At 41.9% G+C, this 17,946-nt stretch overlaps 3 protein-coding genes and 1 non-coding gene across 14 annotated transcripts in view; 1 reads left to right on the top strand and 3 right to left on the bottom strand.

The window, feature by feature from the left end:
- Nucleotides 1-17,415, top strand: part of DDHD2 (DDHD domain containing 2) — a 41,249-nt gene extending 23,834 nt beyond the window's left edge. The window contains exon 19 of one of the 4 annotated variants that reach the window (XR_010726079.1): nucleotides 17,287-17,415. The gene's annotated coding sequence lies outside the window, so the exon portion shown is untranslated. Of the gene's footprint in view, nucleotides 1-245; nucleotides 4,390-14,564; nucleotides 16,003-17,286 lie in introns of those variants that run through there. The other 3 variants (XR_010726078.1, XR_010726080.1, XM_066235553.1) reach the window with 3 other exon arrangements.
- LOC136309865 (small nucleolar RNA SNORD94) lies at nucleotides 243-377 on the bottom strand. Its single transcript, XR_010726495.1, has one exon. It is a non-coding gene; the product is annotated as a small nucleolar RNA SNORD94 (small nucleolar RNA).
- Nucleotides 3,734-14,567, bottom strand: PLPP5 (phospholipid phosphatase 5). Of its 3 annotated transcripts, XM_066235569.1 has the most exons (7): nucleotides 10,980-11,186; nucleotides 10,717-10,825; nucleotides 10,170-10,260; nucleotides 9,687-9,750; nucleotides 8,793-8,917; nucleotides 7,960-8,130; nucleotides 3,734-6,501 (listed from the first exon to the last, which is right to left on the bottom strand). In XM_066235569.1, exons 1-7 carry the CDS (start codon nucleotides 11,057-11,059, stop codon nucleotides 6,338-6,340), a joined length of 804 nt encoding a protein of 267 aa, XP_066091666.1. In that variant the 5' UTR covers nucleotides 11,060-11,186; the 3' UTR covers nucleotides 3,734-6,337. The 3 variants fall into 3 exon arrangements, with proteins under 3 accessions (XP_066091666.1, XP_066091667.1, XP_066091665.1); XM_066235570.1 differs by lacking the exon at nucleotides 10,717-10,825 and having other exon boundaries at nucleotides 3,734-6,445; nucleotides 10,980-14,567; XM_066235568.1 differs by lacking the exon at nucleotides 10,717-10,825 and having other exon boundaries at nucleotides 10,980-14,567.
- Nucleotides 15,936-17,946, bottom strand: part of NSD3 (nuclear receptor binding SET domain protein 3) — a 149,174-nt gene continuing 147,163 nt past the window's right edge. For all 6 annotated transcript variants that reach the window (XM_066235549.1, XM_066235550.1, XM_066235544.1 and 3 more), the window contains one exon: nucleotides 15,936-17,832. In XM_066235549.1, the coding sequence (XP_066091646.1) occupies nucleotides 17,591-17,832 (242 nt within the window). In that variant the 3' untranslated portion in view covers nucleotides 15,936-17,590. The remainder of the gene's footprint in view (nucleotides 17,833-17,946) is intronic.

A 17,946-nucleotide genomic window follows, 5' to 3' on the forward strand; every position in this document is an offset into this window, starting at 1 on the left:
TAAATAAAATCTTGTTAGTGGTGCATTTAAGGTGGAAAAGAATTTTTGAGTCACCTGCCATATTGATTCTGTTGAAGGTAGTATTGTGTGTCCTCTTTAAAAAGGCTTTGTAAAATAAACATCGTTGCCTTCTTTGGTACCCATAAACCAGGAGGCTTATTTAAAAGGCTCACGCAGACTGGTGGCTGAGCAGGTAGGTTTGGCTAGCGGGAAATGTTTCTTTCCTTTTCCTTTTTGTTTTTTAGGCTCAGAGTGAGGCAGCAGTCTCATACATGTGCTTGCTGTCATCCTGCCACACACAGGACAAGGAGAGGCACATATATTCAGCTCCTCAGACTCAGCTGAGGTCCTTACCCCTGCTCAGTCAGCACAGCCTGGAGGAAGTGTTTCTTTATTCTGAAAGAAAACCTTGTGCCTCTAGGGGCCAATGAACAGCTACTGCAGTGAGTGACAGAACATGCAAAAGTGGGATGTGCCTGGAAGAAAACAGGTGAAGGAGTGTAGGCTAATTTTTTCCAAGGAATCGGCTCACCACTTTGCTGTAGGTATTTTTTCTCGTCCTTCAGAGTTTGTTGTTGTCTTTGCAGTTTTCTTTGTGATACACTCCTCTTAGATTTCTACAGGCCACCGAGGGGCATAGGCAGGCCAGCTGTGTTTTTTGTTGTTGTTTTTTTGATAAATGCATCATGGTATCAAAAGCACTGGCATTTAATGTGCACTTAAGCCATCCCTTTGATGACAGTGGCTTTTATCCCTTACTGGAAAGAAAAGGGGGGGACGGTCAGTTATTGTCACCTTAGAGGAGGTAGAGGTGAGGTTGGGGAACAGGTCAGAGCCGGGCCTTTCTCTGTCTACTTATGCACTAATACTGACCAAACTACTAAACAGTTTCAGATAAACTGAGTACTTTATATTCTTCATATGTAAATCTGAGTTTGAAATAAGGGTTATTGAGAATTAAGTAGCATTCAATATATATTACAGGGAAGGCTTTTGCTCTTCATATTAGCACAATTGGTACTATTTAGGAGTAAACCAAAGGACAAGCAAGAGTATGTTTTTATAACCAAAGATAAACAGTATAACTGGATAGCTAGATAAACCACTACTTACACTAATAAGTGTTTCTTTCCTGGTGGTGAGGAGCAGGCAGCTGTAAAAGAGCTTTATATCTTCTTTATCTACCTGTGGTATTATCATGGTTATGTACTACGTAATAAGCTTAATTTTTTCCCCCTCTGGAAACTGAAATATTTATTCTTGTAATTGTACAGCTTTTTAAAGAAAAGTAACAAAGACAAATGACTTATAGGTAGAAATTTTAAAATATCTCAGGATCTACCAATTTCAACATCTTCTGAAGTGGACAGCAAAATTGTCTCTTAGTTTCCCTTTCTTTCCTTAGTAGCTGAATCAGTGTGTGTGTGTGTTTATTATTTATTTTATTCATTTTTTAGAGGGGGGGGAGCTGGAAGTAACAACTCCCATATGTGCCTTGACCAGACAAGTGCAGGGTTTTGAACTGGCGACCTCAGCATTCCAGGTCAACACTTTATCCACTGCGCCACCACAGGTCAGGCGGTATCTTTATACACAGTTATGCTGAGTGAGAATGGTTGTTTCACAGGACTACATATTATGAAACCAGTCATCTCTGTACTAGTCCTGCTTGTAATTATACAAAGAAGTCACCATATTTACATTTTAATTCACTAGTATTTTGGCAAGCATATACTTCATTAAAAATAAAAAGCAACTTTTTTCTAAAAGTTAAACATCTAGAAGAAAATACAAATAAGCATTCTAATCAGCATTCTAATCAAAAAGACATCAGTGGATGTCTTTCTGGCTGGAAATAACAAAACATTTTAAAATGATGATCAAAGGGATGTCAAATAGACTCTTAAGTGACACCAAACAGAGGAAGTTCTGCTGGATTTGGAGAGCGTCTGGGTGGGGAGCACGTGGACTTTGCAGGGAGAGAGGAGCAGCAGTAGAGGGCGTGGAGCTCCACCCCTTTTCCCGACCTTGCCGGGGCATCTCTTCCATCAGGCTGTTCTACAATCACCTGTCAATGTAAGAACACCCAAACCTGCTTCTCTCCTTCCTTGCGCACCCACTCCCTTGATCATTAAACCCTCAGGACAGTTACGTTCTGGTCAGCATCAACTAGTCTTAGAAACAAACCCTTGGTTCTTAATGACGTGATCATTTTTCTTGTATCTTTTTGTAATGTTTCCAAATCTCCAGAAAGAACAGGTGTGCTTATTTTTTGTTCAACCAACAGCCAGATGAAAAGATTTCATATGGTGAGGTCTTGAACAAAAAGCTAATGTTGTCTTGGAGCTTTGGGGCCTTGGCATGCTGGCACATAAAAGAATACTTTGGCCTGACCTGTGGTGGCGCAGTGGATAAAGCGTGGACCTGGAAATGCTGAGGTCGCCGGTTCGAAACCCTGGGCTTGCCTGGTCAAGGCACATATGGGAGTTGATGCTTCCAGCTCCTCCCCCCCTTCTCTCTCTCTGTCTCTCCTCTCTTTCTCTCTCCCTCCCTCTCCTCTCTAAAATGAATAAATAAAATATTAAAAAAAAAAGAATACTTTGATTCCTCAGCCTGGAATCTCTAAGAAGATTCAACTCCTTTATTTAGTTGTATATATTTTTTAAATCATTTTTTATTTTTCACTTACAGTTGCCATACACAGGTGTACAACACAACGATTAGACATTATGTATCTTACTGAGTGACCATCCTGATAAATTGCATACCTGTCATGGCTGTGAATGACTGTCCCCTAGGCTGTATTTTCCATCCTCATGACTGTTTTGTAACACCAATCTGTACTTCTTAATCCTCCCGCCCCTCACCCATCTCCTCAATCCTTGTCCGATTTGGCTTGTTCATTTTTTTTAGATTCAATTGTTGATATGTATTTATTGCCATTTTATTCATATATTTTCTCTTTTTTTCCTTCTTCTTAAGGAAGATCCTTTAACATTAATACTGATTTAGTGGTGATGAACTCCTTTAACTTTTTTCTCCTCTGGGAAGCTCTTTATCTGTCCTCAATTCTTTTTTTTCCCCCTTTAATTTACTACAGTTTTGGACATTTAAAAAAATTTTTATTTTCAAGAGAGAGGGAGGGAGGGAGTGGGGGAAAGACCAACAGGGATATTCATCTGTTCCTGCCTGTGCCCTGACTGGAACTGAACCAGCAACTCTGTGCTCCAGGACAATGCTCTAACCACTGACCTATCCGGACAGGGCGGTCCTTCGATTCTAAATGACAGCTTTGCCAGGTAGAGTAGTCTTGGTTGTAGGTCCTCCTTTTGCTCATGTTGAAGAATTTCTTGCCAGTCCCTTCTGGCCTAAAGTTTCTGTTGAGAAATCAGCTGACAGTCTTATGGGAGCTCCCTCATAAGTTACTAACTGCTGTTCTTTTGTTGCTTTTAAGATTCTGCCCTGAACCTTTTGCATTTTAATTATGATGTATCTTGGTGTGGGCCTCTTTGGGTTCATCTTATTTGGGACTCTGAGCTTCCTAGACCTATATGTCTATTTTCTTCACCAAGTTAGAGAAATCTTCTGTCATTTTTTTCAAATAGGTTTTCCAGCACCCTCATGATGCTAATGTTGGTTATTTTTGCTGTTCTGATTGGTGGTTTTTGGCTTCTTTATATTCCAAATAGCAGATTTCTTGGCTTCATCGACTGTACTGTTGATTCCCAGTTAGTGTATACTTTATTTCTGACCGGTACTTTTTTATGGTATCCATGTCCTTTTTTATGCTGTTGAAGTTCTTACTAAGTTCATCTATTCTTCCCCTAAGTTCATTGAGCATCCTTATAATTTGCATCTAGGTTGCTTGTCTCCATTTTGTTTAGTTCTTTTTCTGGTGTTTTGTTCTTTCGTTCATTTGGGGCATGTTTCTCTGTCTCATTTTGGTAGCTTCACTGTGGTGGTTTCTGTGTATTAGAGCTGCTGCATCTCCAGGGCTTGGTAGAGTGGCCTAATGTAGAGGGTGTCCTGGTTCACCTGAACTGGGTGCTGCAGGTGTGCCCCATGTGGGCTGTGTACACGCTTCTCTTGTAGCTGAGCCTTGATTACTGTTGGCACATCAATTGGAGGGAGGTTTTTGTATGTTTGCACTATTTGTTGTTATCATGTGTAATCTCTTAACCGAGCTTATTTTTAAACTCTGGTAGTGTCATTTTATGTATATTCCCAAGTCCATAATTGGTATTGCTTATTTTGGCAAAAGAGATTGTATGCATGAAAAGATTAATAGCACAGATTAGCTTTCTGATATTGCACCTTTTGAAATATTTTTTTTACATGATTATATTTAAAATTCGAGGGCATACTGAAATAAAACCGTATTGACCTGTTGCCTACTGTTACCTGGTTCATCCATGATAAAGAAAATCAGTACAAAAACCATTTTCTCTTCCCCTATGAATTACTAAACAGTTACAAAAATGGAAGTTTTGAGCAAAGAACTGATACAAATTCTTTTCTCTTTCCCTCTTTTTTTAAGTGAGAGAGACAAGGAGAGAGAGAAGGGACACACAAGCAGGAAGGAAGAGAGATGAGAAGCATCAATTCTTTGTTGCGGCTCCTTAGTTGTTCATTGATTGCTTTCTCATATGTGCTCTGATGGGGAGGGGGGGCTACAGCAGAGTGAGTGACCCCTTGCTCAAGCCAGCGACCTTAAGGTTTCGAACCTGAGTCCTCTGAGTCCCAATCTGATGCTCTAGCCACTGCGCCACCACCTGGTCAGGCTCAAATTCTTTTCTTTTGACTTGTGTTTTCATTGTCATAGGCAAATATAGTTCAGAATTCACAGCACAACATTGTAAGGTAAATACTGAGACTGTCCTTTGGTATTTATAATCATCAGCCACTGCTATAGTTGAATCACTTATGTCAGATGGCGAAACCGATGTTTACCTCTGAAAATGTTCCAGTTCTCGAATGGTAGTTGAGTACAAAAAAAGCACATTCACCATTTTATTTGAATATCACATTTACTAAAGGAAAAAGATACATTGAAAATATGTTACAGAAAGAAATACATATGACAAGATCACATTTAACATATGCTCTCCATAAAGAGAAAAGTAGTTGCAGATACTATAGCATCAGTTCTTATATCTCATCATTGTCCCTTATGGCTCATTGTGAAGGAGGGACAGAAAATACTTATTTGTCCTCCAGATCAGTGGTCCCCAAACCCTGGGCCGCGGACCGGTACTGGTCCTTGGGCCATTTGGTACCGGTCTGCAGAGAAAGAATAAATAACTTACATTATTTTCGTTTTATTTATAAAAATAAATGATGTTTTATTTTTAAAAAATGACCAGATTCCCTCTGTTACATCCGTCTAAGACTCACTCTTGACGCCTGTCTTGTAAGTTCAACAATTCTATTTAAAAATACCACAGTTTTTACGCCAGTTGTATAATTTTATTTTATGCATTTATCCGTCCCACCCTAAAGGCCGGTCTGTGAAAATATTTTCTGACATTAAACCAGTCCGTGGCCCAAAAAAGGTTGGGGACCACTGCTCCAGATGATATCTGGGATTTTCCTCTCCTGCCTTGGCCAGTTGGTTGAGTTGACACATGTGGGCAGCCATGAGGGAGGGGAGAGGCTCAGGAGTACAGTGGAGGCAAATGAGGGAGAAACAGGAATCAGTTGTTGGTGCTGAAACCACAGCCCTAACCAGTTTCTTTTTTTATTGTGTTCACTTAGTAATCTGACAAATCATTTATACCTACAGTATTAAAAATGAGCAGCATTATCTAGTTGGACTTGGATACAGTGGTAAACTAGCCAGAAATGGACACTTTCCTATTTATGGCTTGATGGGACTGTCATGAGAGAAAGTGAAACAACCAAAATGATTTAGTTGGTCGTGCCCTAAATTTTAAGATTTTAAGGTACAGGAAATGAAGTTTTGAGAATTAACTCCAGCTTCTAGGCCAAAGTGGCGCTATATAAATAAAGGCTGCTTTGTGACAAGATCTTTCTAAGAATGGCATTTAAATGTAAAAACACTGTAGATCTTGGGATACCAATCTGATAGACCAGATTCATAAGCTTTTGGAGGACTGTTGGGATGGGTGGCATACCATCATGACAAAGATCCTTGACTCCTCATGACAAATCCATGTAAGCACAGGCAAAATGGCAAAATCATATGGAAGCAGATGAAGCGCTGATGTCCTTACTTGCACCTCTTAAGAGGTCAAAAAGTAAGAAGTTCTTGTCTTACCATGGTCCAGATAGGAGGGGCTGATTCACCTATGTATTCTCCATTGAGGTAGCTCCAATTCTAAGTCTCAAAACGATAAGGATCACTAGACTTCTTTTGTGTAGTGGGAAGTGCAGGGCTGCTGTGAAATGGTTTATGGCATTCTGCGTCAGTCAGAGGAGGGTAATACTGCCGGTAACAGACATAAGCAAATGTCAGGCCGATCATGGATCCAACTAGTACATCTGAAGAGAGGAGATAAAGTCTTTTCTTAAAACATATTAGACTCTTAAGTCACATCAGACAGCACAGAGTATAGAGAACTTGGCCCTCCATGTTACTCTAATTGTTTGGGCTGCAAAAACCCAGGTTCAAGGTTTTCTCAGTTTCATCCTATAGTTTGCAGGGTTATCTTTTTTTATTTTTTTTCTGAAGCTGGAAACAGGGAGAGACAGACAGACTCCCGCATGCGCCCGACCAGGATCCACCCGGCACGCCCACCAGGGTGCGATGCTCTGCCCCTCCAGGGTGTCGCTCTGCCGAGACCAGAGCTACTCTAGCGCCTGGGGCAGAGGCCAAGGAGCCATCCCCAGCACCCGGGCCATCTTTGCTCCAATGGAGCCTTGGCTGCGGGAGGGGAAGAGAGAGACAGAGAGGAAGGAGGAGGGTGTGGAGAAGCAAATGGGCGCTTCTCCTATGTGCCCTGGCCGGGAATCGAACCCGGGTCTCCCACACGCCAGGCAGACGCTCTACCGCTGAGCCAACCGGGCCAGGGCCGCAGGGTTATCTTTATTAGATCGTTTTCTAAACACCAAATCAAAATACATCTTTTGATAAGTAAGTATAAGAAGCCTTTTTCCAGGTATACTAGATTGATGTGTGTTTTAATTCAGAAGAATAGTAAAGATTCACTTCATGCTATTAATTTTCATTGTTTTTCACCATTTAAAGAGTTCTAGAGGAAGGAATAAATTAGTTTATTCTTTAAAATAGGTGTAAGGACTTATCAAAAACCTGTCATTTTTTTTAAATTGTGGGTTTTCTGTGAAGATATATAATGTGGATGTTTTACTGTATCATTCAACTGAGTTTTCTTTGGTTTAATTAGACTTATAATTTTATGTTTTCTTGAATTTCAGTTTCCTTTCTGAACAAAATCTCATGACAAAGAACTTGATTTTTATTTTAAGCCAGTAAGTAATTGCCCTGGCTGGGTGGCACAGTGCATATGCCTGGCACACCTAGGTCTCAGGTTCCATCCCCCGTCAGCACATAGGGGAAACAACCAGTGAGTGCACAGCTAAATGGAATGAGTTGATGCTTCTCTCTCTCTCTCTCTCGCTCTCTTTCCCTCTTCTCTTCCTCCCCTTGCTTCCTCTCTCAAATCAATGGAACAGCAATAACAACCATTAAGTAAACTGAGCTTTGAGGTTTGTTATAAAACATTTCTTAGAATTTATTCTGAATTTATGATGCTTCAAAATAATGGAAACCTTAGGGCATTACTTCTTGGTAATCTCTTTGAAAGGTAACTTATACTTTCTATCTCCCGGATAGTTATAAATGCATACTCTTAGTACAGAACTCAGACCCTCCTAAACTCATTTGTTTATTCACTCAGCAGATACTTAGTGTCTCCATGTGCTAGGAATAAAGTGATGAGTGACACATGGAAGCTTCCACGGCATAAATACCCTGCTTACCTTGCCAGTGATGCTTGTAGTCACAGGTGCGGGACAGTGCAATCACAGTTGCAAAAAGCAGAGGGGAGAGAAAGGCACAGAACCTCCAAGATTCCCCACGGCCCTGTGGGGTGAAGCAGTGTAACTTCCCTGCCAGGTAGAAGGAAGTGAAGGCCAGACCAGCAAATGCAACTAGAAGAGAAGAAACATTTAAGTGTATGTGTTTTAAGGGCAGCTACCTCACTAATCTGCAAGGAGGAGGTCAGGGGACATGAACATGTGTTATCTCCTTTTTTGTGTTCCACTGGAGTACACGCTGATTATGAGGGTGAGGGAAATGAAGGGAAAAATAAAGGACTTGATTTTGTGTCCCCAAATTAGTAATATTTATCCTAAGAATAGTTTTTGGAATACTAGTTGTATGACTTTGGGCAGGTTACTTCTTACTGCCTTAGTTTTCTCATATATAAATGAGAATCAAAATAACAATATCCACTTCACTGGACTAGGACAGTGTTAAATGAGTTAAGAATCTAAAATACTTCCTAAAACACCTAACACATAGTGTCAAAGGTTAGTTAATATTTTTTACTAGTACAAGATTGTAGAATCTAGCAAATAATGCAATAAATGTTCATGAAGGTAAATAAACTACCTCCTCTATTCTTGACTACTGACCCTAACATTTGAGGCTCAGGCTTGTGAAATCTTGGGATTCTTCAAGAAAGAGTGTGGGGTTTTCCAATTTCTAGATATAAGAACAAGAGTAATGAGAGGATCCCATCCTCACAAGCTCCCTATGTTAAATTCAGTGATCCCAAAAAAGTATAGTAGAGTCCACAAGGTATGCATACAGGAAGCATGTCCACTAGGGAAGCTCTTACGGCCCTCATTCACCACGTCCTTGTCCCCTGTGCACATCAGGTCAGAACTGGCTTGCCCATCAGGGAAGCAGCGGTAGAAGAAGTCTGGGCGTGGCCTAGAAGAAATGAACATGGTCTGAACAGAGCTCATTTACAACTCCAGAGATTATATTCTGGTGTGTCAGACATCAATAATCCTGTTAACTGCTGGTCAAATAGTGTCCCGGGCAGAATAATGAGATTGGATTGCGATAGTCACCACTAAGAGAAAAGTCTTATTTATAGGATCAACATTTTATTTGGGGGGGCACAAAAAACGTGATTACTCTTAGGGCAAATGGCAAGTCACAGTGCAGCTTCACTGGGTGGCCTAGATAGAGCAGTGGCCCCTAACCCCAGGGCCGCGGGGCAGTACCGGTCCGCAGAGAAAGGCTAAATAACTTACACTATTTCTGTTTCATTTATCTTTAAGTCTGAACAATGTTTTATTTTTAAAAATGACCAGATTCCCTCTGTTACATCTGTCTAAGACTCACTCTTGACGCTTGTCTTGGTCACGAGATACATTTATCCGTCCCACCCTAAAGGCCAGTCCGTGAAAATATTTTCTGACATTAAACTGGTCCGTGGCCCAAAAAAGGGTGGGGACCACTGGTCTAGAGAACACTGACACTGCTGTGGTTGTTGGGGAAATACTGTTTGGGGTCAAAAAGAGCCCAGTGTCCCCTGCAGGACTGAAGTACAGAGAAGGGAGAATGTGTTAAAGGAGGAAAGACTAGGCTGAGAGTACAGAAGAAAAGGGGAAGAAGAATGATGAGTGCTGGAGTGCCATTAGCCATCTCTCCTGCCAAGGTGAGACGGACACCGGGGTGACTTGTCACTTACCTCCCCACTATCAGTTTTATTGTGTTGGTAAAGACACCATTCAGAACCAGGGCAAGGCTGGCAGCTGGGAAGCAAAGACAGTCACCGTTAGTGACTTCTGCCTATGAGGAACAGTATGGTCAGTCATTGTCTCAGTAAGACAGCAGCCACGCCTTTCTGAGCTAGAGGAAGGGCAGCTCCAGCCAGTGCTGAGGGTAAGAATAATCCTGGCCCCCAATGACTGACTGCTTTGTTGTAGCACAGGGAGAACTTCTGTATTAGGCTGAAGACATTTCCAAGGTACAAATCACCCAGGGCATTTAGGCATATCTGTGGGGTTAACCAAGCTCTTACAGGACTACTTTTCTGTCTCATACCAGCATAACAAGTGGGGTGCAAGCCAGATATAATGACTTCAAGAACAGAACTCTGGCCTCCACACACTGAGGATACAGCTCATTCCTGCCTCACTAAGACAAGACACCAGTCAGGGTTAACTCTTACCCAGGCAGGCTTGTTTGCTGTCTTCTGTGTCTGCCTTCTTGAGACATTTGGCCAGGAGGATCAGAGACAGCGGAGAGAGAAATGCAATGACCTGAACCAGAACATGTCAAAGGTTCAAACCAAACCAAACCACAAAACTAGTTGTTAAAGAAGCTCCCATAGGGAAGAGGAACGGAAGTGACAGAACTCTTGTATCCTACCTAGCCTATCCCATCCCAGGAAAGATAATTAGCCATCACAGTGTCTGTGGGTTAATTGGGCACAGGCATTTCTACCAGTAACAAGAGCACTATTGTAAACGGCCAGTTCCCCAGGCCATCCTAAGGAACAGAGCTCACAGAACATCTGAGCTGAAACACACTGACATCTGCTTTCTAAATCTGGATCTTAAATATTAGGAAGCAAAATCTTTAGCACATCAACCAAAGGAGTCATCAGTTCCCTACAAAGACCACTTTGAAGCCAGAATGAGCACTTTCGCTTCCCAGCAATTAAAGCTTCAGTACTAAGTATTACGGGGCAAAGGAAGGGCTAGTTCTCCACGCACAAACATGGGCTTCGTAGGGAAATATTCTGCTTCCACATAAGGATTCCGATAAAGCCACATCTCCTCTGGCTGGATAAGCCTCTGGAAGGGAGGGAGAAGCTCTGTTACCCTAAAGGGAAACAAAAGAGTGCAGAGCTTGTTGGTTTGCTTCCTCTTGGCTTCCCACGGAAGAACCCGACCGCGGGGGCGGGGCCCCGAGACCCTTCAGTCCGGTCTGTGCAAGAGGGTGTCGGGCCCTGGGGTCTGATTCGCAAACTGCTTACAGGAAAGCCACGAACAACGCGAGCCGCACGGCCAGTTCGGCCCCGAAGACCGCCGCCGCTGCCTTCCCCATCCGGCCCATGCCGCCGCACAGCCCGGGACAGATGCGCGCTGACGTGGCAGCCGCTGCAGGGACGCGAGGGCCGCCGCCGGGAGGCCGGATCCGCTGCTGTCAGCGCGGCTGGCGGACACTCGGGGAACTGCAGGCAGGGGAGGTCAGCAGTCCAGGAAGTGCAGTTAGTGGCAGCTCGGGTTCTAACGTCACCTAGCAAGGAACGGAAAGCAAGCAATGCAGTGCTCTGGTACATTCGGCTCCCGGTGTCCAGCCAAGCAGCAGGCCATTTCTCTGATAAACCAGTGGGATGAAAGGGACAACGATCTCCCGGTCATGTTCTTCGCCAACTAACCAAGGCCTAGATATTCTCAACACCAAAGCAAGTAGCAACATTCTCTAAGGACCTTTCCTCTACGAACACAAAACAAACGCCCTGCATTCCAGGTCCAAGTTTATTAGCAGCCTAGCATTTTGAAGAAGGATGTACTTAGCTCTTTATAGGACTGGCTGTGCTGCAGTCCTCACTGACTGAGGGTAGACATATGGGTCATGCAGCAGCACAGCTGGGTCCCCTCCCTCCCATGAAGGCTTCTGGCCCAGTGAGTTATAGCAGGAAACTACAGGCAATGAACAAGTCCACATTATTTAATTTGGAACATACAGGACAATTTATTGAAGTCAATCTCAAGCAAAATCTGAAATCAGTGGAATGTCATTAAAAACCTTTCCAAATTCTCATGGAAGCCAAAAGAAAAAAGAAAAAAAAGAAAAGAAAAAAAAAACCCTGAAACGAAACAAAACAAAACAAAAACCCCAACACATTTTAATTCCAAAATATTTGTAAAATAAAAAAGGCAACATTTCGGTAAATACAACAAAATTATACGTTCCTACCAGCACACACAGCAGTAAGCAGTTTAAATATTACAGGCAATCCTAAATACACGATAACTAGTCAACAATAAGCTAGCTATATACAGGTTAACCAAGCTTTGCACATTTCACACTATGCAATAAAACATAGGCCAACCAACAAAATCCCCAAAATATCATATATCTTGAAGTCTGTGGCAATGTCAAGTCAATATACAGTAATGCCCTAGTGGAACATCCCCAGGGAAAACGAACACTAATCCCTTAGTGTTGAGCTTCTTCTAGCCAAATCACAGAAACTCAAAAGAGATTGACTTTAGTGAATATTTGTTTTGTTATTAAAGACTCAAGTCTCAAGTGATTTAGGCAAAATAACATATCACAGAATCTACAAAGTTTATTACAGATAAACAAAAGTACAGAAATAACCAATCTACAAAGGTTGTTATCAAGATCACAAGGAAAAGATAACAATCTAGGTATCTGCGTTTGTTGTGCAATATCACAAGTGGGTACAAATGAATTTGTATCAATTCCAATTATTCACACACCCTTGTATATAAAAAGAATCATCATTAGTCAGTTGTAATCATCACTTGGCATCTTGGTTGTCTGTGGCAATAATAATCTTTTTTAAAAATTTTTATTTATTGATTTTAGCGAGAGAGAAAAGGAGAGAGTGAGAGAGACAGGACCATCGATCTGTTCCTGTATGTGCCCTGACCAGGGATCGAACTGGCAACCTCTATACTTCAGGATGATGCTCTACCAACCGAGCTAACTGGCCAGGGCAGTGATTTTCTTTTTTAACACAGGGTATGTGACAGCACAAATGAAATAAAGAGCAATATAAATAACAAGTAAAAGTAAATTTCATCCAGTACACATCTAAACTGACAAGATACTTTATAAATACCTAATCCAGGTAATCTGATGGATTCTGAGAGCCATTTGCACATATCAGAAGTCTGTGGCAGGTAGGGAAGGGGAGTATGGGACCTGAGGGTACTCTCTTGCCAATATGCAGATGCAGTAATGTCACATAAGAAAACTAAGAACTGAATACATGACTTTGGCAACTACTCATTTTTTCCCTTACTTACTTACATGCTAATAACTTTCAGAGGACAGGTAATTCCCTCCTCCTCCTTCATACCTATGTGCCACAAGCACCTGAACTTGTCACTTAAGCAATGGACTGACGAAAAAAGAATGGAAATGGTTTTTGAAACACACAGGTTACACCCACTATTTCAGGAGTATAACAAGTGCAAATTTCTAAATTTTTCCTACACAGGGAAAGGAAAGAGGTGCTTAGACTGACACAATGACAAAGTACATATATAAGAGACATTTGTAAAAAAGCTGCTGGTATCCCATGCAGGAGTCTCTCCCTCAAATGTATACATTAAATCTGCGATATGTACTGTGAACACGCTCTCCCATTTACAGAACTTCACCTTCAATCCAAGTGGAAGAGGATAAGAGACTAGGCCATTTATTTTCAAAACAGTATACAAAAAAAAAATGCTTTCTACTTCATAATTTTTAAAATAACTGTTAAAATAAGGAGAATCGGAATACTTTCAAGTACTTAAAAAACCTGAATTCAATGAGGCAGAGGTCTCAGTGTTAAAGTGACTACTTCGTACCTGCGGTAAACATTCTCATCCCCTCCCTACCATACCCCCTTCCTCCCTGCGCCCCGCCCCAGAGAAAAGTTGGTATATTTCAGTATATACAAATTCCAACTTTTCAGTATTTGTTAATACATGACAAAGCTGTCTAATGACATCTATTCCCTAGCCTATCTGAAAATGGAAGCAAGTTCTCCTTTTTGTTTACAAATAACCAGGGACCAATTCTATGTGGCCCTAGGCCAAAGAAAATTATTCCAAATGATCACTTCATGTCTACAGCAACTTGGACAACTCCAGGGTGGCTAGCTGCGCCACCCTTGTAGGAAGTATTTCAAGTCTAATTTGCATTGCCCATAAAGCAACTTCCCAGTGTCGTCTTGCTTCCCGTGTACAAGTACACCTGACGTCAGCTTCCCAAGCTGGAAGGACTCCACGGTAAATTGTTTCCTTATCCTGTTGGGACACAGCAAGTGGCAGCACCTTGACTTTTAAGGTGCATGCTAAAGGAAGAGCTTTGTATTTAAAAATGAAATGAAAGACAAGCAACAGATGCTGGGTGTCCAGAGATTACATTCTGTAATAGCTAGCCTGTTTGTTTCCAAAACTGCAGATCTGGGTTTGACCCTGATTGGAATACATGCCATTCAACAAACTACTCAACAGGAAACTACTTCATGAAGCAGGAAAGCAAGTTGTCCCAGAGCCTGCCCTGAGTCCTTTACATGATTATCTCAGAATTTTACAACATTATTTACAGGCATGTTTCCAAATATTTGGAAATGGCAGAAGGGATCTGGGAAAAGCCTTACCCGCCGTTTTTTTGTTTTTTTTTTAAGTTTTGAGATATATTCAACTTGAACACACAGAAATCTCCAAATTTCAATGATATTAAAAGTCAGTCTATTCTATGACATAGGCCAGATTATTTTTGAGAATTTACAGAGAACAGGAACTTGTTCAAACAAAAATAAAACTCCACCTCACTCCTAACTCCGGCCGTGATTAACTTTGTATTACAGAAGTGAATCTCGTCCTCCAGCGGCCTCAGCCTTCCAGGAACGAGCTTGCCCCGCCCCGGCCCTGCCCCTCGGCCACAGGCAGCTCTCCGGATTTCTCACACCAGCGCTTGGGCCGGCCCCTCCCTCTTCTTCACAACGCCTGGAAGTTTTCCCAGGACTTCATCTTTAGTTGTTGTTACTCATCCAATTTCTGCCGCTCTATGCTGATTATCAAAATTCTTATATTCACTTCTTCCTCCAAAGAATTAACATGAGGTTAAGAAAAAATGACCACCATTATCCCATGCTGCTTTAAGTTATTTTTGGACAAGAATAAAAACCAACCATTTTGCTCTGACCACATGCAAATTTAGGAGTTAACAGATACCAAGCTCAGACCGTGAGTGCGCAATGTCTTGCAGTGTTTCCTGGTGAAGCCCAGGCCAGCACCGTGCACGTATACTGTGCGCTCTTGGAGCGCACTTTCTCTGCTTCAGAACCGCAACTTCACAGCAGAACCAGGTCCGCAGTGGCGCTGCGGAGGTGTAAGCAGAGCTCTTTGGAGGTTTGACTAAAACCACTTTTTAGACCATTAAAGAACATTCTTGGACAAAGACTCCAGATCCATGGTTGGTTAGTTATTATTTTCTACCCTGATTTCTGAAGTGACAGAGTCCTGTTAGTCATTCCCTCTCCTCTCTTTAAACTCTTAAAAGATTAAGAAGTCTCAGCAGAGCTTTGTTACAGATACACAAACAAAACGTGACACAATAAAGAAGCTGCATAAAAATACTTAAACCTAAGGTATTTGTAATATATAGGATATACCCTGGCTTACCATATAAAAGTCATCAGATATTAAACAGCACTAAGTTCAAAACAAAGCAAGGAGATTTCGTGTTGGATACTGTTTCAACAAGAGTTGTATTTCGAATATTAAAGGAAATCCTTCATGTTAGTAAGTTTAAAAAAGCAAATATTATCATATACATATATAAAATAACGTTTTAGTATGATAAAACCTAGATTTTCTTAAATTATTTTTTAAAAGGACATCAAACTATGTAATTGTTTAAGAGCAAAGTTTAGTGTTTTGGTGAGATGTAATTCACGTTACTTACAGCAATCGCAGTTGGTAACATGCACAGCATTTTCCATTTCGCTCTTTCTTTTGGGACCATATCTAATCAACAGAGTTACTGGGGGCCCAATAAGTTACCTCAGAATTGATTGCCAAGTCAGGCAAATGGCAGTTAGGAGCTTAAGTAAAGGAAATGTAGTGTTTTTTGTTTTGTTTCATTTTTTTACAAGACAAAATCCAGTATAATTGCACATTTATATACAAAAAAAGAGAGGCACAAAACAGCTTCTCTTCCTTTTTCCAGAGAAGAGCTCTAAGTTGGTAATTAAAAAGTACACGGACCACAACTGAAGGAATGCGGCACAGCATCTACCCTCCCTACCTTCATAAGGTTACTAGGTACTTCTTCAGGGAAAAGAAATGCTACCAGGTACCAGCAATTGAAAGCAGTCAAAATTCACAGAGAAAGTTAATGTTCATTCAAGCTAATTCTAGACTTCTACTTAGTACAGTGTTACAACAATGTCTGACATGACTAATTATTTCATACAAGGAATACTGGAATATATATATTCCTAAGCATTAAAAGCAAGTGAGTTTTGTGGACAGACATCCTGGTGCACTTGCATCTATGAGACCCAAGCGCCGCAGCCGACCACTCTTTGCTGACACTGCTTCCGTGGAGCTTTCCCTAAGTGCTAAGATGAAGTGTGTTTGTGTGGCGCTCACACCCTGACCAGGGCATCCTCTCCCTTCTTCAATGCGGGCAACTTTAAGTACTGGCTAACGCTAAATAGAAACTGTTGTCATTTTTAGGGGTGCCCCCCAATAGGAACTAAAGCAAAAAGAACTATTCACATACAGTTAAAATTTCTTTGTGTAGTTTTCGCAGGAAACATGACTTGAGGGGTCAGCTGACAAAGGGAATGTTTGATTAGGGGTCAGCTGACAAAGGGAATGTTTGATTAGGGGAGGAAGCAGAGACAGAAAAGAGAATGTCCTTAATTCTTTCCCAGTCAGACCAGGGTGTGACAGAAAATGGTGCTTATAGGATCCAACCTTTTAGGTCTGTGCCTTTCGTCTTCCTTTAGCTGCCTTGTCATCAGTGTCAGGGAATGGGGACGACCATTCTAACACTATGCATTCATATCCACAGAAACACACTTCATCCAAAATAGCCGCTGTTGATGGAAAACATTTCAAACTCAGGAAGTAAACCCATTTCTTTTTTTCCCCAAAACAAAACCAAAAACCACGTTATGTATAAATACCTTTCTAGGTAAAGTTATATTACAAAGCCCACCTGGTTGATGACTGCACAGGTAAAATGCACTGAGGCATTTTGTTTTCAAGAGGCCATACTTGATTACATAGTACCCTTCCATAAGACTATGAAAGACATTTTTTAGTGGAAAGAAGGCAGCCTACCTACGCTAGGCAAGAGGTATACAGAGACCACCATACCTTTGCTGGAGGGCTTTCTCCAATTCCTACTTAAAACACACACATGTACACTGATTAGACTATCTGAACTACATTTCTTAATTTTTTAAAAATGAAAATAAAAAGGAATGATGGTGGCTTTTGCTTTTTACACCCAAGGAACACGTTCTAGACTTGATCTCATTAACAAAACTTCCTTTTCTCTTTGTTCTTTAAAAGCGAAGACATCTCTTTTTCCCGCTGCAAAGGCATTGAAGCACAATCACAGGCAAGAAAGGACCAAGGGAATCAAAGCCTCCACAACAGAATCCCCGAGCACGCTGACAAAACAGAAAGCCAGACCCCGCCGCCCGCCGCCCGCAGGGCGGCCCCTCCCTCCTCGCTGCGCCGCGCTGCGCTGCGGAGGGCCCTGCTGGCAAGGGCCTGTCACTGCAGCAGTCTCTCCTTTCACGGGCGCATTTCCATTCACTCTCGGCTTTTCCTTGTTTCATTTAAATAAAAAGAAAAGGAAATCACCGCCCATTTATTCTTTTACTTCTTCTCCATGATCCTGTGATTCTAATTTACACTTGATCTTGCTCCAATATTCGGGTGACACAGGAGCCACAGGGTCATGCTCGGAGCAGCAGAGCCGGCCTTCCAGCGCAGAGGGAGCCAGAGCGCCCTTCTCGTGCGCTTTACAGAAGGAGCGGGGACAGAACTCGCAGAAGGCCACCGCCGCGCCGCCGCACTCGCTGCACTGGTGCCACGGGCACTCCCACCTTCCTAGTTGGGGCGGGAGGGGAAGAGCTGAGTCAGTGCCTGTCCTGATCACCCATGAAACACCCAAGCAACCACCTTCTCTGACTGGAGACTGAGTTCAAGTGAATACAACGGCAA

The sequence above is a fragment of the Saccopteryx bilineata genome, chromosome 6 (assembly GCF_036850765.1).
Source record: "Saccopteryx bilineata isolate mSacBil1 chromosome 6, mSacBil1_pri_phased_curated, whole genome shotgun sequence".
Classification (NCBI taxonomy): domain Eukaryota; kingdom Metazoa; phylum Chordata; class Mammalia; order Chiroptera; family Emballonuridae; genus Saccopteryx; species Saccopteryx bilineata.

Excerpts from the sequence above, each read along its gene's own strand:
- PLPP5 (XM_066235568.1), bottom strand. The coding sequence starts at position 11,285 with ATGTACCAGAGCACTGCATTGCTTGCTTTCCGTTCCTTGCTAGGTGAC. Across the intron at positions 10,261-10,979 it reads GCGTTGTTCGTGGCTTTCCT|GTCATTGCATTTCTCTCTCC; the intron begins GTAAGCAGTTTG and ends GTTCTGGTTCAG. Across the intron at positions 8,918-9,686 it reads ATAAAACTGATAGTGGGGAG|GCCACGCCCAGACTTCTTCT; the intron begins GTAAGTGACAAG and ends CATTTCTTCTAG.